General features: G+C 42.6%; 1 protein-coding gene across 4 annotated transcripts in view; it reads left to right on the forward strand.

Moving 5' to 3' along the window:
- Positions 1-26,597, forward strand: part of LOC118395239 (sodium/potassium-transporting ATPase subunit beta-1-interacting protein 3-like) — a 152,177-nt gene that overhangs the window by 77,114 nt on the left and 48,466 nt on the right. For all 4 annotated transcript variants that reach the window (XM_052463973.1, XM_052463976.1, XM_052463975.1 and 1 more), the window contains exon 4: positions 6,338-6,535. In XM_052463973.1, coding sequence (XP_052319933.1) covers positions 6,338-6,535 — 198 coding nt within the window. The remainder of the gene's footprint in view (positions 1-6,337; positions 6,536-26,597) is intronic.

Here is a 26,597-nt window from a genome sequence, read left to right on the forward strand (position 1 = left end):
TCCCACACACACAGATACACATACAGACACACACCTACTTACCCATCCCACACACACAGATACACATACAGACACACACCTACTTACCCATCCCACACACACAGATACACATACAGACACACACCTACTTACCCATCCCACACACACACAGATACACATACAGACACACACCTACTTACCCATCCCACACACACAGATACACATACAGACACACACCTACTTACCCATCCCACACACACAGATACACATACACACACACACCTACTTACCCATCCCACACACACAGATACACATACACACACACACCTACTTACCCATCCCACACACACAGATACACATACACACACACACCTACTTACCCATCCCACACACACAGATACACATACAGACACACACCTACTTACCCATCCCACACACACAGATACACATACAGACACACACCTACTTACCCATCCCACACACACAGATACACATACAGACACACGCCTACTTACCCATCCCACACACACAGATACACATACAGACACACACACCTACTTACCCATCCCACACACACAGATACACATACAGACACACACACCTACTTACCCATCCCACACACACAGATACACATACAGACACACGCCTACTTACCCATCCCACACACACAGATACACATACAGACACACACCTACTTACCCATCCCACACACACAGATACACATACAGACACACACCTACTTACCCATCCCACACACACAGATACACATACAGACACACACCTACTTACCCATCCCACACACACAGATACACATACAGACACACACCTACTTACCCATCCCACACACACAGATACACACACACACACACACCTACTTACCCATCCCACACACACAGATACACATACACACACACCTACTTACCCATCCCACAAGTGTTACATTTGATTATGATGATTATTTCCCTTCTCTGCTTCCAATTGATTTGAGCAGTTTGATCTGAGTGCTGAGAGTCAGCTACACTGCATATGTCCTAGTTCTCATGACAATTGAGTTATCATAAGTTCCATAGGTTGGACTGACCCTTGTCAGCTATACTGCATATGTCCTAGTTCTCATGACAATTGAGTTATCATAAGTTCCATAGGTTGGACTGACCCTTGTCAGCTATACTGCATATGTCCTAGTTCTCATGACAGTGGCTTAACCCTGGGGTCCTCCCTGTCTGATGTGGAGTCACACTTAGGCTATGTGGGGTTAAATGAGCTCCTCATCCAATAAGAGGACTAACACACAAATGGACAGTCTGTGCCTGAGTGCCTGTGTGTGTAAGTGTGTCTTTGTCTGGTGTACACACATATTTATCCAGATAGAATCGTGGGTTGTAATTCTGCCAAAGCTCACACTGCTAAGGAGAGATCATGACATTGTGATAAAACAGGACAGGAGATGTGAGTGGTTTTCCTTTGTATACTTCTATCAACTTCACTATATAGAGTTTTCACACAGGCCCAAACTATGACTCCACTTAGCGCACTCCAGTCTGGTTTCTCCAGATCTCATCTACTCCCCCGGGGTTCCTTTTAGCAGGTTAAGTCTGGATTTAGGTTTATTGGGATCCCCATTAGCAGCGGCTACTCGTCTCGTCCGTCCAAACATTTTCCCTCCACTATCTTCACATTCTCCCCCTCCTTTTTTCTTTGTCACCTCTTTCCTGTCACACCCTGGCCTGACCCATCCTCCTCCATGTCTTTCTGCTCCACTCCTCTGCTTTGTCTTTGGTCTATTCACTCCCTGTCTTCCGCTCTGTTTCTCTCCATCACGCTCAGATGGACTCCGTCAGGGATGGGGATCGACATTGATCTCTCAGTGAAGATGAATACTCATGCCTAACATAGTTGGATTGGCGATTGGTTGTGTGTGTGTGTGCTCGTAGTGGGTCCCAGCTCTGCCTGGTCTCAGCTGTTCTAATGAGGTGTGTAGAGGCCAGCAGCTGGGGGTTGGGCTGTAACACTACAGAAGGAAATAGCCTGGTCTCCCAAAATGCATATGGTAGCCAGGAGACGAGACAGCTAACGGACGACACACATACTGATCCTGATTCAGGTCTCAACCAAACCCTCTATGCACCTCCCTGCAGTGATGTGTGAGAGTGAGACCAAACCAAACGACCACGAGTAAAACTGGGAAGAGACACAGGGGGTATGCAAATTAGGTATAGAGCAGACCTAACTCACTCTATTGAATGAATCAAAACAGGAACATTTTACATTTGGCTAGAAATTCAAAAGGAAATGAGTTCAACAGAGAAAAATGTCCTCCTGTGTGCTACCTATATCCCCCCACTAGAATCCCCACACTTTCATGAAGACAGCTTCTCCATCCTGGAGGTGGAAATCAATCATTTCCAGGCCCAGGGAAGTGTACTAGTCTGTGGCGACCTAAATGCCAGAACTGGACAAGAACCTGACTCTCAGCACACAGCAGGACAAACACCTACCTGGAGGTGACAGCATTCCCTCCCCCAAATACTCCCCTAGACACAACTACAACAATATAACCAACAGAAACGGGTCACAACTCCTGCGGCTCTGTCGCACGCTGGGTATGGGTATCCTACAGGGTATCCTACAGGGTATCCTACAGTAGGTAGACCTATAGTTCATTTCTTGGTAGTATTACCGTCGATGACTTTATCAACGACCTCAACCCAGAGTCTCTCAGAGCCTTCAGTCAGCCCACTGACACCTCTATCAGATCATAGCAAAACCACAGTCTACTTTAAAAGAGCAATAAGCAGCCATGAGGAAGCATCGAAGCTGAACAAACTGCATACTATGAAGACATGCTATAGGTACATGGAGGGTAGTGGAGAAAATGACCAAAAGTGAAGGTGTAAACTTAGGTGAAAGATATTATTCACTGCCATCAGCTAACAAATACAATTTAATTTCCAGCAGAAAACCTAAGACAACCATTTTAAGTATTTTGATGAAGAATGTAAAAACTGAATAAATAAATTGTTGAACCTATTGTGGTGGTTCATTTCTTGACCATCAAATGAGGAGAGAAACTTATCACACAAGTCAGAGTTCTACTGAAACGTGTAAGGCGTGCGTACTGGCGGTAGAGAGGTCAGGCGCAGGAGAGCAAAGACTGTTCCAACGGCGCAGTTTAATGATAAAAATCACCGTGAACAAAACACAATAATCATAATGGGACAAAACCCCAGACATAACGTGTACAAAAACACAATACCGGACAAGGACATGTGGGGAACAGAGGGTTAAAGACACAACATGTAATTGATGGGATTGAAACCAGGTGTGTGGGAAGACCAGACAAAACAAATGGAAAATGAAAGGTGGATCGGCGATGGCTAGAAGACCGGTGACGTCGACCGCCAAACGTCGCCCGAACAAGGAGAGGGACCGACTTTGGCGGAAGTCGTGACAAAACTAAATCTTTATTAACTTATTAATAAGGGAGCAGGTCAATACAACACACAAATATAAAGTGAATCAATTGAGTGCTCTACGATAATGATGGCTGGTTGATGAATCACCCCCAGATGATTCGTTGAGAGCCCCGAAAACAAAAGTTCACAGGTATTTTATAACACCACTTTCAACCTACATGACGAACAACAGATGTATGGAATGGGTAACAAAGTTAAGATTTGTATGAAAGATACGTATAATTCAGAGCAAACAGTATCTGCTGTAAAAACCATTATCTTTGTGTAGAGACCAGGGTCTGTCCCTGAAGTCATCTCTCCCTGGTACCTTATAGAACAGAAACATTCACTCATGCTCTGGAATGTGGTATCACCCAAAGACATTGTAAATCTTCCAGATGCCCATCCTCAGTAGAACACACACAGATGAGCGTTCTAACAACTTATTCTGTTGCATAAAACAACCATTAGATGCAATAACAGCATTATTACAATCTTGTAATTTCTCCACCTTAATATCAACCAAAAACACAGAGAACCAGTAAACCTTAGCTTACGCCTTCACTATGGTGAAACACTAAAACAATACAGAAATACACAAAGAAATAGAAGGAACAGCATGTTAAAAAACAGCTCATTGTGATTAAAGGATCAATAGAATCAAATCACCTCTGAGAAAATTGGAACACACGAAACAAACAACATGAGAGCTATCTACCCAAAATGGAGATGTATGGATAAACATACAACCTTTTTGGACAAATAACAAAGAAGCAAAGAGCAAAAACATATACATGGTAGTTTACTAAACTTCGAATTAGCTATTAAAGACTACCAGAACCCACTGGATTCTCAAATTACATTCAATGAGCTACAGGACAAAATGCAAACCCCCCAACCCAAAAAGCCCCGTGGTGTTGATGGTATACTTAACTAAATGATCAAATATACAGACCACACATTCAAACTGGCTGTTCTTAAACTCTTCAACATTTCCCTCAGCTCTGGCATCTTCCCTAATATTTGGAACCAAGGCCTGATGACCACAATCCACAAATGTGGAATATGTGAGAAGTAATCTCTGAAAAAAATCCTCTGCAATTTCAACAGCAGACGCCAACATTTCCTCAGTGAAAACAATGTCCTGAGCAAATGACAAATTGTCTTCGTCACAGAATACCGTACGACAGACCACGTATACACCCTGTACATCCTTATTGACAAAAAACACAAGCAAAGTCTTCTCATGCTTTGTTCATTTCAAAAAAGCATTTCACTCAATTTGGCATGAGAGTCCACTATATAAATTGATGGAAAGCAGTGTTGGTGAGGAGTGCACATGACAGTTGAAAATAGCCAATAAACACACAGATTTCTTCCCTCAGAGCCATTGGGTGAGACAGGAATGCAGCTTGAGCCAGACCCTCTTCAACATATATATAAATGAATTGGCGGGGGCACTAGAACAGTTTACAGATGATCTGGTGCTTCTGTCCCCAAACAAGGAGGGCCTACAGCAGCGCCTAGATCTTCTGCACGGATTCTGTCAGACTTGGACCCTCACGGTGAATCTTAGTAATACCAAAAAAGGTGCAGCAGCCAAGACAAAACATATACAAATTCTACTGTTGACCTAGAACACACAAAGAATTACAGCTACCTTGGCCTAAACAGCAACACAACAGGTAACCTCCACGAAGCTGTGAACGATCTAACACAAAGAATTACAGCTACCTCGGCCTAAACAGCAACACCACAGGTAATCTCCACAAAGCTGTGAATGATCTAACACACAAGGCAATAAGGTTCTTCTATGCCATCAAATGGAACATAAAACTCAACATCCAAATTAGGATCTGGCTCCAGGACAGAAACACATTTAGACCCAACCAAATTATGAGAAAGCAAGAAAGATAACTTTTTGACACACTGGAAAAAAATCAAACAAAAAACGAAGCAAATTGGAATGCTATCTGGCCCTAAACAGAGAGTGCACGATGGTAGAATACCTGACCTGTGACTGACCCCAAATTAAGAAAATGTATTAAAAGAACCATGGACACTTACCACGCCGCATATTGGTCCTCTGGTCCTTTTCGCCTCTCCTCTTTGGAAAAAGAGGAGGAAATCCCTTAGAGTGAGCATAGCCTTGCTATTGAGAGAGGCCACTATAGGCAGACCTGGCTCTCGAGAGAAGACAGTCTGTGAAACCACTGCCCACAAAATGAGGTGGAAACTGAGCTACACTTCCTAACCTCCTGCCAAATGCATGAACTTATTAGAGACGCATATTTCCCGCAGATCACACAGACCCACAAATATTTCCACTGTTAGTCGAAATACCGCAGTGTGCAATCACAGCAGCAATATATGTGACCCGTTGCCATGAGAAAAGGGAAAACAGTGGAGGACAAACTGTAAATACAACCCATATTTAGCAGTTTATTTTCTCTTTCATACTTCAACTACTTGCACATGGTTACAACACTGTACATAGACAATGTAACATTTGAAATGTCTATATTCTTTGAACACTTTTGTGAGTGTAATGTTTACTAACGGTTCCCTTGCTTATTTCCCTTTTGTTTGTCTATTTAATTTGCTTTGCAGTGTAAATATATATTTTCCATTGCCTCTAAAGAGAGAGAGAGACTTCAAATGAACTATTCCTGACAGCAACCCATTGTCCTGTGTTAATAAAGCATGTGTTGTTGCTGTGGGGTTAGATTGCTGTATTGGGGTATTGATTGATTTCTGTGAGTGCTTCTGTGTGTATATATACTGTATATATGTGTTTGTGCAGGTCCTAGTTTATGCGTATCTATCCACAAATGTCTGTGTGTGTATGTTTGTCTGCGTGTCCTTTATTACATATTAATATGTGTGTTTATTCGTTGTTCCAGGAAAGTGACCTGCTGACGTTTGACATCTCGGCTCACCACTCGTGGTGGAGGGAGCACGGTCCAGGGTGTGTGAGGAGAGAGATGACCCAGCCAGGGGTGGGCACCGTGGACAGCCAGTCTTACATCTCTGTCATGGGCTGTCTCATAGAGTACCAGTACATAGAGGTCCTACACAGTGCAACACAGATCCTCATCGCTGTGAGTAGTGGTTTTATATCTTTATACACAGTGCAACACAGATCCTCATCGCTGTGAGTAGTGGTTTTATATCTTTATGCACAGTGCAACACAGATCCTCATCGCTGTGAGTAGTGGTTTTATATCTTTATACACAGTGCAACACAGATCCTCATCGCTGTGAGTAGTGGTTTTATATCTTTATACACAGTGCAACACAGATCCTCATCGCTGTGAGTAGTGGTTTTATATCTTTATACACAGTGCAACACAGATCCTCATCGCTGTGAGTAGTGGTTTTATATCTTTATGCACAGTGCAACACAGATCCTCATCGCTGTGAGTAGTGGTTTTATATATTTATACACAGTGCAACACAGATCCTCATCGCTGTGAGTAGTGGTTTTATATATTTATACACAGTGCTACACAGATCCTCATCGCTGTGAGTAGTGGTTTTATATCTTTATACACAGTGCAACACAGATCCTCATCGCTGTGAGTAGTGGTTTTATATCTTTATACACAGTGCAACACAGATCCTCATCGCTGTGAGTAGTGGTTTTATATCTTTATACACAGTGCAACACAGATCCTCATCGCTGTGAGTAGTGGTTTTATATCTTTATACACAGTGCAACACAGATCCTCATCGCTGTGAGTAGTGGTTTTATATATTTATACACAGTGCTACACAGATCCTCATCGCTGTGAGTAGTGGTTTTATATCTTTATGCACAGTGCAACACAGATCCTCATCGCTGTGAGTAGTGGTTTTATATCTTTATGCATACACACATCAAATCAAATGATGTTATTACGGTTGTAGCGATATGCTTGTGTAATATCTAACAATTCACAACAATAAACACAGATCTAAAATTAAAAGAATGAAATTAAGAAATATATAAATACTAGGACAAGGTATGTATGTATGTATGTATGTATGTATGTATGTATGTATGTATGTATGTATGTATGTATGTATGTATGTATGTATGTATGTATGTATGTATGTATGTATGTATGTATGTATGTATGTATGTATGTATGTATGTATGTATGTATGTATGTATGTATGTATGTATCTCAGCCCCTACCATCGTAGACCCCGCTAATTTGGTTTCCATGTACATACATACATACATACATACATACATACATACATACATACATACTAGAGCAAAATTCTGTTATGTGGAGCATGGAGGTATAGGCCACTCCCTCTGCTTCCAGGGGGTTTTCAGTGGGGTTGTGAAGGGCTTAACATTTTGGGCGTGTTCCTGGGCTCGGAGAGGTGAGTCAGGAAGAACTGGGAGGGGCTGACCTGCAACACAAGCTGATGGATTTTTTCTGTTCGGGACATCACTGGCTGAAAGCGGCAGTGTTGTATATATCTTTAAACTAAGGAGGACAGGGCGTGGTGGAACTGGAGAGCAGGGTGGCTGCATTCTGATTTAAGGTGGCGCAGAGACTGCTTGACCATACTGATGTCGGCTGGAAGGAACCAGCACGCGCACTTCTGAGGAAAGCTGACAAATAAGGGTTGACCGGAAGCTGTTCCTCATGAGGCTGGAGAGGCTGAGTACAGCAGGTCTCTCAGACTTTTACTCTGCGGTGCTGAGGGCCTGGCAACTGATAAGGCACACGCTGTGGGTGTGGGAGGAGCCTATCTTCCACAACCCAGCCATCCCTTTGAGATCGGTTCAGTCAGCCACCCTGCAGAGGCGATTGATGGCAGTTGGCTTACTACGACTAGGTGAACTGCGACTGTTGGGAGAGGAGGGGTGGAAAACCCTGGAAGTCCTGGCACAACATACATAAATACCATCTCTTAGGCAGCTGGAGAGATTCCTGGAGGTCCAAGAGGCATTGTCTGAGCCGGTAAGGTAGATGGAGTAAAGATGGTCTAGAGTAATAGTGCTGCAAAACATTTGGTCAAACTGATTTAAGTTTGCCTCCATTAAAGTCCCCGGCCACTAGGAGTGCAGCTTCTGGATGAGCATTTTCTTGTTTGTTTATGGCCTTATAGAGTTGGTTGAGTGTGGTCTTAATGTCAGCATCGGTCTGTGGTGGTAAATAGACGGCTATGAATAATATAGATGAGAACTCTCTTGGTAGATAGTGTGGTCTACAGTTTATCATTAAGTATTCTACCTCAGGTGACTAATACCTCAAGACTTCTTTAACATTAGACATTGGGCACCAGCTGTTATTGACAAATGGACACAAACCCCCACCCCTCGTCTTACCAGACGAAGCTTATGTGTTCTGCCGGTGCATGGAAAATCCCGCCAGCTCTATATTATTTGTGTCATCGTTCAGCCATCCATTAAAATGGATAAAAACATATTGAGACAATATGTGTGGGCATGGGCATAGGAAAACGCTTCTTCCAGTTTGAGGTGAGTAATCGCTGTTCTGATGCCCAGAAGCTTTTTTCAGTCATAAGAGACGGCAGCAGCAATATTATGTACAAAATGAGTTACAAACAAAAACAAACAAAATAGCACAGTTGGTTAGGAGCCCGTAAAACATCAGTTGGTTAGGAGCCTGTAAAACTCTCTGGCATTGGTGCATATGACTGTAGGTGTGTGTGTAGAGGTCAGTCGGTGAGAGGCTTTACCATTCTGAATGGGCCAAATAAATCTGATATAACAACAACAACCAGAGACAGAAAACTGTACCATTCTGAATGGGCCAAATAAATCTGATATAACAAGAACAACCAGAGACAGAAACTGTAACAACCTCCCCTTGCGCAGTGGAACCCAGAATGATATGTGACCGCTTGGTTACGGTCCTTTCAGCAACACCATTCAAATCGCTTAAATAACCCTCATCAAGATCTGTGTTCTAATAGTCCTACTCATTATTATTATCTTAAAATAACCCTCATCAAGATCTGTGTTCTAATAGTCCTACTCATTATTATTATCTTAAAATAACCCTCATCAAAATCTGTGTCCTTATAGTCCTACTCCTTATTATTATTATCTTAAAATAATAACCCTCATCAAGATCCGTGTCCTAATAGTCATACTCATTATTATTATTATTATTATCTTAAAATAACCCTCATCAAGATCTGTGTCCTAATAGTCCTACTCATTATTATTATTATATTAAAATAACCCTCAAGATCTGTGTCCTAATAGTCCTACTCATTATTATTATTATTATTATTATTATTATCTTAAAATAACCCTCATCAAGATCTGTTTCCTAATAGTCCTACTCATTAGTATTATTATTATTACAAATAGAAAATGATGACTTCTCACAATGGTGCTTGTCTAGTAAAGTTGGATCAAAGCTGAATCAATGTTTCGCAAGATCACATAAGGATGTATTAGTATTTTACAAAACAGCACTGAATATAATAGCATATAAGTCTACTGAGACAATAGGCCTCTAATATTTAACCTCCATAACACCTCAGTCATGTCTTATCTGAAGCTGAGAAGTAAAACAAATCCTCATGTGTCCAAAACACACCTAGTAGGATATATGCTTTGATTAATGCAAAATAAGCCTACAAGAAAGGCTAATACAATAGTTAGTTAACACCATCTGCTGTTATTCGCTCACAAAGAGATCTTAATGCACATTCCAATTAAACTGATTGAAATCAAATGATTGACATGCAGTTTGGACATTTCACTGGTAAATCATGAAGAATTATCATTCACGATTGACAGTGATAATGGCCTATTTAGAAGTAAGGTGCTATGCCTAACTCGGTATTTGAGGGTATTAAAATGGATAAAAACATCTTGAGACGTTGGGACTAGAGTATGTGGAGGCAGAGGTTGCAAATGGAGGATGTATTTTATGCATAGGCCTATTCTGCAGTGATTTTCAATAGCCTACATCTGTCAGGACAAACTCATGACAGCTGTTTTATACATTTTTATGTGTGCTCGCTCACACACACACACACACACACACACACACACACACACACACACACACACACACACACACACACACACACACACACACACACACACACACACACACACACACACACACACACACAGTCCTCCCACAAAAGCTACTTGTTGAGCCCTGTGATGATGTTCTGGGATGATATACTGCTCCTCACCTCAGGCTAGAACCAGATGAAGAAGGGTTAGACAGTGATGTCTAATCCTTTGCACTGGGAGGCAAATGAAAACAGCTTTCAGTAAATGGAACCGAATGAAACATTTGGAAATGTTGACTACTCTTCTGATGTTGCCTACTCTTCTGACTTTCTTTTATGACCGAAACTCTGTCTAATCCTTCTTTATCTCGGACCCCAGGCCCTCAAATCCCCTCGCACTGTGTACTGAGATGGCATTGTCCTTCTGGCATCAACACTGTTGGAACAGCTCTCTCTTCCCTATATTGTTAAAGAGGAGGGAAGTGAGGGATAGGGGCGAGTGTCCCTTTGTCTTTGTGTGGACTGTACAAGGTCACCCTGGAAAGAAAATTAAATATTTAGGCTGGGAGGAGAATGGTTTATGATGAGAAATGAGAGTTCTGTCCAATACTGGGGGCAGTCAGTGCTGTTGTCTTCTCAGTTATATTTGGCTTCCTGAGTGGCGCAGCAGTCTAAGGCACTGCATCTCATTGCACAGAGGTGTCACTACAGTGCCTGGTTCGATTCCAGACTGTATCACTTCCGGCCATGATTTGGAGTCCCATAGGGCGGCGAACAATTGGCACAGCGTTGTCTGGGTTTGGTCGGGGTAGGCCGCCGTTGTAAATAAGAATTTGTTCTTAACTGACTTGCCTTGTTAAATAGAGGTTAAATATACAATTAAAATACATATTCTTAATGTTTGATGTGACTGGGGGAGGTGGAGGATATAGGCTACTGGTATAGGTGTAGGTAGTTGCTCTCTCTCTCTCTCTCTCTCTCTGGGATTATTATAGATGATCAGTAAATCCAATCTCGACTGATTTTCCTGTCTTTTCCAGTCTCTTTCTCTCCTACTGTTGTCCTCCCGCTGTCTCCATACATCATCTGTGACATAAAACATGGATATGAGAAGGTGACTCTCCTCCAGAGATGGGAGAGAAAATGTCAGGGTAGGTAGGAGATAGAGAAGATGGGTAGAAGAGAAAGTGAGAGAGAAAAGAGGGAGAAAAATGTCATTCTGGAATGTGAGGGACCATGTGGTATAGGGATTTGGGTGTACTAGTGATGTGTGGGGTGAATCACAGCAGCATTCTCTGGAATGTGAGGGAACATGTGGTATAGGGATTTGGGTGTACTAGTGATGTGTGGGGTGAATCACAGCAGCATTCTCTGGGATGTGAGGGAACATGTGGTATAGGGATTTGGGTGTACTAGTTATGTGTGGGGTGAATCACAGCAGCATTCTCTGGGATGTGAGGGAACATGGTATAGGGATTTGGGTGTACTAGTGATGTGTGGGGTGAATCACAGCAGCATTCTCTGGGATGTGAGGGAACATGTGGTATAGGGATTTGGATGTACTAGTGATGTGTGGGTTGAATCACAGCAGCATTCTCTGGAATGTGAGGGAACATGTGGTATAGGGATTTGGGTGTACTAGTGATGTGTGGGGTGAATCACAGCAGCATTCTCTGGAATGTGAGGGAACATGTGGTATAGGGATTTGGGTGTACTAGTGATGTGTGGGGTGAATCACAGCAGCATTCTCTGGAATGTGAGGGAACATGTGGTATAGGGATTTGGATGTACTAGTGATGTGTGGGTTGAATCACAGCAGCATTCTCTGGAATGTGAGGGAACATGTGGTATAGGGATTTGGGTGTACTAGTGATGTGTGGGGTGAATCACAGCAGCATTCTCTGGAATGTGAGGGAACATGTGGTATAGGGATTTGGGTGTACTAGTGATGTGTGGGGTGAATCACAGCAGCATTCTCTGGAATGTGAGGGAACATGTGGTATAGGGATTTGGGTGTACTAGTGATGTGTGGGGTGAATCACAGCAGCATTCTCTGGAATGTGAGGGAACATGTGGTATAGGGATTTGGATGTACTAGTGATGTGTGGGGTGAATCACAGCAGCATTCTCTGGAATGTGAGGGAACATGTGGTATAGGGATTTGGATGTACTAGTGATGTGTGGGGTGAATCACAGCAGCATTCTCTGGAATGTGAGGGAACATGTGTTTTGAGACCATTCTATTCAAAATTCTATTCTAAATCAAAACACATTTCACACATACAGTATATTATTTTGTATATGTAAAGAAAATATTAAATTAAGAATAGTCTTATGGGTGACAATATTAGCCTATCACTTGTGAATGATGCCAAGAGGCAAGGTAAGCCAAGAAACAACGCATGCATTTTTTGGCAACTTTTTCAAATCATAGTCGAACACCTCATGGAACCTAGCCCATAGGCCTATATGTTTTGATAAGGTTTGTATCACAACAAAGTGGCCCCAAAAAAATCTTAATTAAGCACATTAATCCGCTTTACAACGAGTGTAGAACCTAACTAGCATACTGTATGCAGCGGGTGCGTTTGAAGTTTGGGGAAGATCATTTTCACCATAAAAATGCACCTTTATAATAAAAGCATTACATGCATAATTGCATTTGCTGTCACTTTTGAGAATGGGTTTTTCCTGCTTTTCCTGAATATTGGCGCTGATACCCACAACTATGTTTTGAATATTTATTTCTCGCACAGAATAGGTAAACTTTTGTACAATGGAGGATAGTAGATTGACAGGCTAGGACTTTTGCTGTTCATTAGGCCTACTCATTTAGTTGCCTGATGAAAAAAGTAAATGTGGACAGTTCTTCCAATATCTTTACACGCCTTGGAATTGGATAAGGATGAGCTCAGTTGCATCCCTGATGTGTCTGTCTTCACTTCTAGCCTGTGGAAAAGACCGCATCACCTGACAGAGAACCATGCGAGTGAGAGGTGCTTCGGAGCACGCGACCAGGAGAAGGCAATTATAGTTATTATATATCAGCCCAAGGGCACAATGGCCACTGGCTGAAAAAGGCAAGGATTTTTTAATGGGCCAATATGACCACACAAAGGGTGCAGGTACATCCTGTTTCCACTCAGGTGCGTCCTGTTTCAATTGATCATCCTTGAGATCCTTGAGATGTTTCTACAACTTCATTGGAGTCCACCTGTGGTAAATCCAATTGAATGGACATGATTTTGGAAGGCACACACCTGTCTATATAAAGTCCCACAGTTGACGGTGCATGTCAGAGCAAAAACCAAGCCTCGAGGTCGAAGGAATTGTCCGGAGAGCTCTGAGACAGGATTGTGTCGAGGCACGGATCTGGGGAATGGTACCAAAACATTTCTGCAGCATTGAAGGTCCCCAAGAACACAGTGGCCTTCATCATTCTTAAACGGAAGACATTTGTAACCACCAAGACTCTTCCTAGAGCTGAGAAATAGGGGGGAATGGCTGATGGTCACTCTGACAGAGCTCCACAGTTCCTCTGTGGAGATGGGAGAACCTTCCAGAAGGACAACCATCTCTGCAGAACTCCACCAATCAGACCTTTATGGTAGAGTGTCCAGACGGAAGCCACTCCTCAGTAAAAGGCACATGACAGCCCACTTGGAGTTTACCAAAAGTGCCCTAAATGACTCTGACCATGAGAAACAAGATTATCTGGTCTGATGAAACCAGGAATGAACTCTTTGGCCTGAATGCCAAGCGTCACGTCTGGAGGAAACCTGGCATCATCCCTACGGTGAAGCATGGTGGTGGCAGCATCATGTTGTGGGGATTCTTTTCAGTTTTCAGCTGCAGGGACTGGGAGACTAGTCAGAATTGAGGGAAAGATTAACAAGAGCAATGTACAGAGAGATCATTGATGAAATCCTACGGGGGCGAAGGTTCACCTTCCAACAGGACAACGACCCAAAGGACACAGCCAAGACGATACAGGAGTGGTTTCAAGACAAGTCTCTGAATGCCCTTGAGTGGCCCAGCCAGAGCCTGGACTGGAGAGACCTGAAAATAGCTGTGCAGCGACACTCCCCATCCAACCTGACAGAGCTTGACAAGATCTGCAGAGAAGAATGGCAGAAACTCCCAGGTTACAGGTGTGCCCAGCTTGTAGCGTCATACCCAAGAAGACTCAAAGTTGTAATCGCTGTCAAAGGTGCTTTAACAAAGTACTGAGTAAAGGGTCAGAATAATTATGTTAATGTGATATTTCAGTTTTTTTTAGGTTTAATACCTTTGTTAAAATGTCTAAAAACGTATTTTTGATTTGTCATTATGGGGTATTGTGTGTAGATTGCTGAAGGGAAAAACAATTTCAGCTCTTAGATGTAATTGCAAAATTTTGATTTCCGCCTAAATAGACATACACAAAAGTAAATGCTATTCATGTGTATTTACATGACTCTGACATGCCAACACTTGATATATTTGGAAAGAAGACATTTGGAAGATTATGGGGAGAAAATAGAAAATAGAAAATATATTTAGAATATAGAGTTACATAGTTCAGAATACAATTTTGACTGCCCTAACAACTAGAAATGGTTAGATGTTTTAGTAAGTGGTGTCAGGTGTAGTCTCGGGACATTTCCACGTGTCCCTAAACCTCTCTAAAGTGGCATATGTCTGTAAATTAGATCATTCCAGTGCTATTACATATTTGCAATCCCTAAATGCTATTAGTTCAGAAAAAAACACAATTTCTAGAATATCAACCTCACTCAAACATTGTGATGATGTTATGGGGTATCCAGGGTACATTCAAGTGTCCTTTCAACCTCTATATCTAATTTATTGGTCCCACATACAAATTAACGGTTTACAAAAACAACATAAAAGCAGTAGATATACAGTACCAGTCAAATGTTTGGTGACACTCATTCAAGGGTTTTTCTTTATTTAACTATTTTCTATGTTGTGGAATAATAGTCAAGACATTAACCTCTCTTGGGTAGGGGGCAGTATTTTGACGTCCGGATGAAAAGATGTCAATAGTCTTTAGAAAGAGTTTCAGGCTGGTTTTTGGAAAAATTTGCCAGAAATTTGAGTTTTTCTAGGTGGCTCCCATTTTAGCTGTAGTGTTTCCAAGCGCGTGGAAGAGAGCGCGATCTTTGGTATTTTTCTGCGGTAAAGACAATAACGATTCTCCGTCTTCAATTTTATCATTCATTTACGTATTAGGGTACCTAAGGTTTGATTATAAATGTTGTTTGACTTGTTTGCAAAAGTTTATTAGTAACGTTTGGGATTAATTTTGTATGCATTTTGATGGAGGGAAACTGGGTGAATTATTGACTAAAGCGCACCAGCTAAACTGAGTTTTTATGGATATAAAGGACTTTATCGAACAAAGGGACCATTTGTGATGTATCTGGGACCTTTTGGAGTGCCAACAGAAGAAGATCAAAGGTAAGGCATTTTTTATATTGCTATTGCACATTATGCATTACAGAAAGACATAAATGCCCATAGATGTAGCTATTCTCTCTTGGGTAAATAAATGAAACAAGTTCCAGTAGCCTAATCTTTTTGAGTGTGTACCGCATTGTTTTATACTGTATTATATGGACTGGAATTACGCACCTTGTTCAAATCATGAAGCAGGGAGAGAATATGTAATGCTCGTGCAGGACAGTTCAAATTATAGCCAAGCAAATTGTATTTTATTTTTTAAATATAATAGGGCCTATTTTACATTTGTACAATTAGTAGGCTGAAGCATATGTACCTTTCATAATATTTCCCCTAATGTTATTAGCCTGCCTCCTTTCTTTCTCGTTGCTTCATTCCTTCCTCGTTTTCAACATTAAATACGTTTTGTTGTCCTTCTCTTCATCATTGTAATGACATGCTTGAATAATATCGGACTAGAATAAGAAGCAGACAGCTTTCACTTCTCTTCAGGAAGATTGAATGGTTGTGTGTCTGAATAAATAAATAATATTGCCTACATCCATTGTGCGTTCGCTCGTCTTTCAAACTATTTAACATTCAGCATCCCCTCTTTGAATAATCTATTTATATAAGAAATGTATCAAAAAAATTGAGCAAGCTATTCTAGTCTTAGATTTTCCTGGGACTCCGAGAGCTATGGAGCATTTTTGAAGGAGAGAGGCCAGCAGAGCACAGGTGCGTGCGTATTACGCAAGAGACAAAGGCTATACATGTAAGTTATTAGAGTATTATGCATAACCCATTATTCATTAGCTAAATATAAGGCTAATACTGCATTGAATGTATTACCTGAAAGAGGTAGTCTAGGACATACAGGACCAGTCATAAGTTTGGACACACCTACTCATTCAAGGGTTTTTCTTTATTTTTACTATTTTCTACATTGTAGAATAATAGTGAAGACATCGAAACTTTGCAATGACACATATGGAATCATCTAGTAACCAAAAAAGTGTTAAACAAATCAAAATATATTTTACATTTTCATTCTTCACTCTTTGCCTTGATGACAGCCTTGCACACTATTGGCATTCTGTCTTCCTTGGAATGCATTTCAATTATCAGGTGAGCCTTTTAGAAGTTAATTTGTGGAAATTATTTCCTTCTTAATGCATTTGAGCCAATCAGTTGTCTTGTGACGGTCATTTATAAAAAATATTAAAAATATCAGACCCTTTACTCAGTACTTTGTTGAAGGACCTTTGGCAGCGGTTACAGCATTGACTATTGGGTATGACATTACAAGCTTGGCACCCCTGTATTTGGGGAGTTTCTTCCATTCTTCTCTGCAGATCCTCTCAAGCTTTGTCAGGTTGGATGGGGAGCGTTGTATAGGTATTTTCAGGTCTCTCCAGAGATGTTCGATCTGGTTCAAGTCTGGGCTCTGGCTGGGCCACTCAAGGACATTCAGACACTTGTCACAAAGCCACTCCTGCGTTGTCTTGGCTGTGTCCTTAGGGTCGTTGTCCTTTTGGAAGGTGAACCTTCGCCCCAGTCTGAGGTTCTGAGCGCTCTGGAGCAGGTTTTCATCAATGATCTCTCTGAACAGTCGTGGCCAAAAGTTTTGAGAATTACATTTACATTTACATTTAAGTCATTTAGCAGACGCTCTTATCCAGAGCGACTTACAAATTGGTGCATTCACCTTATGACATCCAGTGGAACAGCCACTTTACAATAGTGCATCTAAATCTTTTAGGGGGGGGGGGGGTGAGAAGGATTACTTATCCTATCCTAGGTATTCCTTAAAGAGGTGGGGTTTCAGGTGTCTCCGGAAGGTGGCGATTGACTCTGCTGTCCTGGCGTCGTGAGGGAGTTTGTTCCACCATTGGGGGGCCAGAGCAGCGAACAGTTTTGACTGGGCTGAGCGGGAACTGTACTTCCTCAGTGGTGGGGAGGCAAGCAGGCCAGAGGTGGATGAACGCAGTGCCCTTGTTTGGGTGTAGGGCCTGATCAGAGCCTGGAGGTACTGAGGTGCCGTTCCCCTCACAGCTCCGTAGGCAAGCACTATGATCTTGTAGCGGATGCGAGCTTCAACTGGAAGCCAGTGGAGAGAGCGGAGGAGCGGGGTGACGTGAGAGAACTTGGGAAGGTTGAACACCAGACGGGCTGCGGCGTTCTGGATGAGTTGTAGGGGTTTAATGGCACAGGCAGGGAGTCCAGCCAACAGCGAGTTGCAGTAATCCAGACGGGAGATGACAAGTGCCTGGATTAGGACCTGCGCCGCTTCCTGTGTGAGGCAGGGTCGTACTCTGCGGATGTTGTAGAGCATGAACCTACAGGAACGGGCCACCGCCTTGATGTTAGTTGAGAACGACAGGGTGTTGTCCAGGATCACGCCAAGGTTCTTAGCGCTCTGGGAGGAGGACACAATGGAGTTGTCAACCGTGATGGCGAGATCATGGAACGGGCAGTCCTTCCCCGGGAGGAAGAGCAGCTCCGTCTTGCCGAGGTTCAGCTTGAGGTGGTGATCCGTCATCCACACTGATATGTCTGCCAGACATGCAGAGATGCGATTCGCCACCTGGTCATCAGAAGGGGGAAAGGAGAAGATTAATTGTGTGTCGTCTGCATAGCAATGATAGGAGAGACCATGTGAGGTTATGACAGAGCCAAGTGACTTGGTGTATAGCGAGAATAGGAGAGGGCCTAGAACAGAGCCCTGGGGGACACCAGTGGTGAGAGCGCGTGGTGAGGAGACAGATTCTCGCCACGCCACCTGGTAGGAGCGACCTGTCAGGTAGGACGCAATCCAAGCGTGGGCCGCGCCGGAGATGCCCAACTCGGAGAGGGTGGAGAGGAGGATCTGATGGTTCACAGTATCGAAGGCAGCCGATAGGTCTAGAAGGATGAGAGCAGAGGAGAGAGAGTTATCTTTAGCAGTGCGGAGCGCCTCCGTGATGCAGAGAAGAGCAGTCTCAGTTGAATGACTAGTCTTGAAACCTGACTGATTTGGATCAAGAAGGTCATTCTGAGAGAGATAGCGGTAGAGCTGGCCAAGGACGGCACGTTCAAGAGTTTTGGAGAGAAAAGAAAGAAGGGATACTGGTCTGTAGTTGTTGACATCGGAGGGATCGAGTGTAGGTTTTTTCAGAAGGGGTGCAACTCTCGCTCTCTTGAAGACGGAAGGGACGTAGCCAGGGGTCAGGGATGAGTTGATGAGCGAGGTGAGGTAAGGGAGAAGGTCTCCGGAAATGGTCTGGAGAAGAGAGGAGGGGATAGGGTCAAGCGGGCAGGTTGTTGGGCGGCCGGCCGTCACAAGACGCGAGATTTCATCTGGAGAGAGAGGGGAGAAAGAGGTCAGAGCACAGGGTAGGGCAGTGTGAGCAGAACCAGCGGTGACACGAATATACATTTTTACAAAGTCTGCTGCCTCAGTTTGTACGATGGCAATTTGCATATACTCCAGAATGTTATGAAGAGTGATCAGATGAATTGGAATTAATTGAAAAGTACCTTTTTGCCATGCAAATGAACTGAATCTCCAAAAAACATTTCCATTGCATTTCAGCCCTGCCACAAAAGGACCAGCTGACATGTCAGTGATTCTCTCGTTAACACAGGTGTGTGTTGACAAGGCTGGAGATCATTCTGTCATGCTGATTGAGTTCGAATAACAGACTGGAAGCTTCAAAAGGAGGGTGGTGCTTGGAATCATTGTTCTTCCTCTGTCAACAATGGTTACCTGCAAGGAAACACGTGCCGTCATCATTGCTTTTCACAAAAGGATATTGCTGCCAGTAAGATTGCACCTAAATCTATTTATTTTTTTTTATTTTTTTTTTACCCCCTTTTTCTCCCCAATTTCGTAGTATCCAATTATTAGTAGTTACTATCTTACAACTCCCGTATGGGCTCGGGAGAGACAAAGGTCGAAAGTCATGCGTCCTCCGAAACACAACCCAACCAAGCCGCACTGCTTCTCAACACAGCGCCATCCAACCCGGAAGCCAGCCGCACCAATGTGTCATAGGAAACACCATGCACCTGGCAACCTTGGTTAGCGCGCACTGCGCCCGGCCCGCCACAGGAGTCGCTGGTGCGTGATGAGACAAGGATATAGCTACCGGCCAAACCCTCCCTAACCCGGACGATGCTAGGCCAATTGTGCATCGCCCCACGGACCTCCCAGTCGTGGCCGGCTGCGACAGAGCCTGGACGCGAACCCAGAGTCTCTGGTGGCACAGCTAGCGCTGCGATGCAGTGCCCTAGGCCACTGCGCCACCTGGGAGGCCCATATTGCACCTAAATCAACCATTTATCGAATCATCATGAAGTTCAAGGTAAGCGGGTTCAATTGTTGTTAAGGAGGCTTCAGGGCGCCCAAGAAAGTCCAGCAAGCGCCAGGACCGTCTTCTAAAGCTAATTCAGCTGCGGGATCGGGGTACCACCAGTACAGAGCTTGCTCAGGAATGTCAGCAGGCAGATGTGAGTGCATCTGCACGCACAGTGAGGCAAAGACTTTTGGAGGATGGCCTGGTGTCAAGAAGGGCAGCAAAGTAGTCACTTCTCTCCAGGAAAAATATATTCTGCAAAAGGTACAGGGATTTGCCTGCTGAGGACTAGGGTAAAGTCATTTTCTCTGAATCCCCTTTCAGATTGATTGGGGCATCCGGAAAAAAGCTTATCCGGAGAAGACAAAGTCAGCTCTACCATCAGTCCTGTGTCATGCCAACAGTAAAGCATCCTGAGGTCATTCATTTGTGGGGTTGTTTTTCAGCCAAGGGATTGGGCTCACTCACAATTTTGCGTAAGAACACAGCCATGAATAAAGAATGGTACCAACACATCCTCCGAGAACAACTTCTCCCAACCGTCCAGGAAGATTTTGGTGACGAACAATGCCTTTTCCAGCATGATGGAGCATGCTGGAAGGCAAAAGATATTTGTGTGATATGCTGTTTAAAAATATATATTCTTCAATAAAAAATGATGGTGACCCCCAAAAGCCAGATGGACATGTGTAAATGTGTTGCACCCAGTCTTTGTAATACTGTAGCATAGATTATGCTGCAGCAAATGTTGGCCTACCTTTCGCAACAGCAAACAATGACCATGATGAGATGATCGGTCTACATGCATTGGGCACTGCGCTCCATACTATGATGTGCTGTCAGGCCCTAACCTGATCCTTGATGATTAATCATGAAGACAGCAGAGAGCGGCCGTACAGAAGCCAGATTTAGACATCAAATATAATTTAACAGTTCCATTTTACGTCAGTCTGTTCATATAAATAATGTATTGCACTTTACCGATTTCTGGCAGTTTTTTGTTCCTGGGAAAGGGAGTTGGTTTGGGCGGTAACCCGGTTCCCGCAATTCAACACGAGTCACCATGCACTCCTTAAATATCTGTGTCAGTGGAGTGCTTGGTGTTTTAAGTTAAAACCTTGGCTTTTGTTAAATAAAATGGCTAAAAGCACAGGCCTATCCCTTGTTAGCTTAAGATAAAAAAAAAATGTATGTACCTGATTATATAAAGCGATCTTTAACGATGATTTAGTCCGCAATGCTTTATGCTCGAAACAAGCCGTAAAATGCCGGGTAATGACGTGAGGGATGCATATGGGATATCTTTGGTTTGTATCTATGATATTCAGTGGCTGCGCTACAACCTTCTATAGGTGACAAAAAATAGCCTAATGTGTAATTCTGTCTCTATCAATTGACGTTAGACATTTCAACAGGCTATTAAATAACATACTAAGTGAGGAGCAAGCCAGGTAGCCAAGAAGGGACAGCAATCTATTATTTTGGCTGTAATATTATTTCAAAGCTATAGACAGCCATTTAAGAAATCAATTGTGGAGCATTTCTTACACGCTACAGGCTGGCAGGAGCATTCAGGATTTCTACAACACACCAACAAAAGCATTTCAGCAATATGCCTATAAATATGACATAGAATGAAATAATAATGAAACTAAAATTTAATATTACACAGTGCCTTTTGAATTGACTTTTTTGTTTGAGGATAATGTGGTGAGCAATGAATGCCTAATTTGTTTATTTACCCTAGAATCCTCTTATTTTCCCATGGCCTATTCACAGTCTACACAAATATATTTTGTAACAACAATATCATGGAATGAAATAGAATACATTCGGAAAAAAAAGTGCATATAGGCCTAGCTGCTGATATATGGCTGCTATGTTAAACAGTTAATGGCTTTCTCTCAAATTCATTGATGGCCAGATTCTTCAGTTGTAGCTGGTTCTGTTTGGCTCAATATTTACAGTTGATAGACAACTTTAACACTGTTCCAACCTTAGACTAACAATGTCCTGAATAGAAATCGAAACGTCTTTGGTGCTGCAGCATGCACTCATTCGTTATCATATTCTTTTGTGGTATTATATATTTTTTTGCTTGTCTCCAGTCATGTAAAATGATGGAGAATTGCATTTCAGACCGAAATAAGATGATAGATTCATGTAGTGCTTTTAGTATAATGGATATATGTTCATCCCTACCCTTGTCACGGTGGTCTGTGAATCCACAACTTTCTGGCTACTTTGCCATGTAATGCTTTCAAAACAAAGAGCAGTCTCTAAAACTACATATCTACAGTGCCTTGCAAAAGTATTCACCCCCTTGGCACTTTTACTATTTTGTTGTCTTACAACCTGGAATTAAAATAGATTTTTATTTGGATTTCATGTAATGGACATACACAAAATAGTCCAAATTGGTGAAGTGAAATGAATGTACTTCTTTCAAAAAATTCCTAAAATTTCAAAACTGAAATGTGGTGCGTGCATATGTATACACCCCCTTTGCTATGAGGACCCAAAATTAGTTCTGGTGCCACCAATTACCTTCAGAAGTCACATAATTAGTTAAATAAAGTCCACCTGTGTGCAATCTAAGTGTCACATGACCTGTCACATGATCTAAGTATATATACACCGTTATGAAAGGCCCCAGAGTCTGCAACACCACTAAGCAAAGGGCACCACCAAGCAAGTGGCAACATGAAGACCAAGGGGCCCTCCAAACAGGTCAGGAACAAAGTTGTGGACAAGTACAGATCAGGGTTGGGTTATAAAAACATATCCTAAACTTTGAATATCCCACGGAGCACCATTAGATCCATTATTAAAAAATGGAAAGATAATGGCTCCACGACAAACCTGCCAAGAGGGGGCCGCCTACCAAAACTCTCACAGACCAGGCAAGGAGGACATTAATCAGAGAGGCAACAAAGAGACCAAAGATAACCCTGAAGGAGCTGCAAAGCTCCACAGCGGAGATTGGAGTATCTGTCCATTGGAACACTTTAAGCTGTACACTCCACAAAGCTGGGCTTTACAAAAGAGTGGACAGAAAAAAGCCATTGCTTAAAGAAAAAATAAGCAAACACATTTGGTGTTCGCCAAAAGGCATGTGGGAGACTCCCCAAACATATGGAAGAAGGTACTCTGGTTAGATAAGACTAAATTCTAGCTTTTTGGTCATCAAGGAAAACACTGTCTGTCGCAAACCCAACACCTCCCATCATTCCGAGGACACCATCCCCATTGTGAAGCATGGTGGTAGCAGCATCATGCTGTGGGTATGTTTTTTATCGGCAGGGACTTGAATTGAAGGAATGATGTATGGCGCTAAACACAGCAAATTCTTGAGGGAAACCTGTTTCAGTCTTCAAGAGATTTGAGACTGGGATGGAGGTTCCCCTTCCAGCAGGACAATGACCCTAAGCATACTGCTAAAGCAACACTCAAGTGGTTTAAGGGGAAACATTTAAATGTCTTGGAATGGCCTAGTCAAAGCCTAGACCTCAATCCAATTGAGAATCTGTGGTATGACTTAAAGATTGCTGTACACCTGCGGAACCCATCCAACTTGAAGGAACTGGAGCATTTTTGCCTTGAAGAATGGCAAAAAATCCCAGCGGCTAGATGTGCCAAGATTATAGAGACATACCCCAAGAGCTGTTATTGCTACAAAGTAGAGGTGGTGAATGGATGTGGAGGTGGTGAATAGTTATTCACGATCAAGTTTTCCGTTTTTGTTTTGTTTTATTTCTTGTTTGTTTCACAATAGAAAATATTTTGCATATTCAAAGTGGTAGGCATGTTGTGTAAATGAAATGATACAAAAAAAAAATCGATTTTAATTCCAGGTTGTGAGGCAACAAAATAGGAAAAATGCCAAGGGGGGTGAAAACTTTCGCAAGGCTCTGGTCTGAGTTAAACGTTAGACATGTTCTCTGCTGTCCACTTTATGTTTTAATTATTATTTTGGGTGTAGGGGAGGGTCACATAAGCGTTTAGGGAGGCTTGGGTAAAACTATATCAATTTCCATTTCAGGGAGATCCAATTTTTCAGTAGGGTATGAGGTATCCCTCATTATAAATAATGTACAGTCCCTTATCACATACAGTATAGTCGGGCAGTTGCAGATGGGTTATTATCAATTGCAGGGGAACAAACAGCTGACTCACGCACCACTAGTGTATACATGTCATTTTTATAAAGCTTCTATAAAGGTGATTGTTATCACCTTGACACACACACACACACACACACACACACACACACACACACACACACACACACACACACACACACACACACACACACACACACACACACAGGAAATATGAAACTAATATAACCCTAGTTTGCTGCCCTTTGGCCATGCTGAGCTGTGTGTGTTATGCCTCTCTCTGCATTCCCACTGGAACAATGCCGTGTAGGTTGGTGTTTCAAGAGATGGAAACCGTCTCTCCTTCCCGGTGTGGCTGAGTGATGAATGGTTGTCACCGAACGATTGAGGGGTCCCCACAAGAGGCCCACTATAGAGTGACCCCTATGATTACTGCTCGAGGCTGTGTGTGTGTGTGAGTGGGTGGGTGGGTGGGTGCGCCTGCGTGAGGCCCTTAACTGTGATGTCTGCAGAAAAACGCCAGCTGTACGAAGAAGTGATATAGAGAGAGAAGCTGTTGGGAGTCAGTGTGACAGCTGCTGTGTATCTGCCTGGAGGCCTGTGACTGCATCGTACACTGAGACGCTTAGTCTGGAAGTTGGATGGCAGCTATTCTGAAGGAATTTGTTGTGTGTGTGCAGTTCTGTGTGTTATGGGTGCTGTGTGTGTTATAAGCCAGTTGTGTGAGGTGTGTGTTGCATGGGTTTGTTTTCTGTAGAAGATACAATCCTATATAACCACTAATGAAACACTAGCTACTGTTCTTATTCTATCGTGTTATGCTTGTTAGTCTGGCTGGCTAGAGAGAGAAAGGAATAGAGAGGGGTGAAGGGGAAAAGGGGCAAACAGGGAAAAGGAGGAGAGATAATTTTGTCCGAAGCTGGCAATGGCTGGGGTAGATGGGCATTTGAGAGTCATTGACAGGCTATAAGGAGCATAATAAAAACATTGCATATTAAACCACAGTCTCCACAGCTTTAATTGTTCATCTGTTTAGGTGAAACTGAGGATTTGTCCTCAGATTCATTTCACCCAGCAAAGGATCAGTTGGGGGTGGTTGTGAGAGAGTGAGAGAGTGAGCAGCTGCTGCTGCCTATGTGGGGAAAAAGGAGAATCAGAAATCACTCCGCCATTTCCTCATTGCTAAAAATCTAATAGCTTGCTTGATTTCAGTTTATGTGACAAAACAGACAAGTATAGTGCAAATAATCCTACCTTCTAAACCACTGTGAAGTAGTTTATGCAACAGAACTGTCTACTTTCCTGGGGACCTGATTGTTTTTATGAAGCTGCTCAACAGGAAGCTTCTCACTGTAACCAGTGCCTGTAATCTGGTTCAGGTTATTAATCAACCTACCAGAATGCTGACAAACACTACAGGAACAAAATCATCCACATGTATAGTTATAAAGCTGTATCCGTACCCATTGGATGCAGTGATCACAATATAGGGGCTATATCCAGGAAAGTCAAAGTAGTGTATAGGAAATTATACAAAAGATTTAGCTATGACTCTTATGTGGAAGATGTTAAAAAATATTATATTTGATAGTCTGATTGTAACGATCTTCTTCCTCTGATGAGGAGTATGACAGATTCGACCAAACCGCAGCGTGGTAAGTGTCCATTTTAATTTAATAAATAACTGAACACAGAGTACAAAATAACCAAAGAGAAACAATGAAAATCGAAACAGTTCTGTATGGTGAAACAAAGACACTGAAAACAACTACCCACAACCCATAGTGGGAAAACAGGCTGCCTAAGTATGGATCTCAATCAGAGACAACGACAGACAGCTGTCCCTGATTGAGAACCATACCCAGCCAAAAACAAAGAAATACAAAAACATAGAAAAAATAACATAGAACGCCCACCCTACTCACACCCTGGCCTAACCAAAATAGGGAATAAAAAGCCTCTCTATGGCCAGGGCGTGACACTGATGTGATTAATGAGGAGAATTTAGACGCTGCACTTGATGAATTTATGAAATTGCTTCTTCCAATTATAGATTAACATGCACCTGTTAAGAAACTGGCTGTTAGAACTGGTACGGCTCCATGTGTTGATGAGGAATTGCAAAACTGTATGGCTGAAAGTAATGAGGCAAAGGGAGTGGTTGGCTGCACATCTGACTGGCTGAGAAATTATGGCACTAAACTCAACAAAAAGAAGAAGAAACTATATTATGAACTCGAGATCAATGATAT

Source organism: Oncorhynchus keta, chromosome 15 (genome assembly GCF_023373465.1).
Source record: "Oncorhynchus keta strain PuntledgeMale-10-30-2019 chromosome 15, Oket_V2, whole genome shotgun sequence".
Classification (NCBI taxonomy): domain Eukaryota; kingdom Metazoa; phylum Chordata; class Actinopteri; order Salmoniformes; family Salmonidae; genus Oncorhynchus; species Oncorhynchus keta.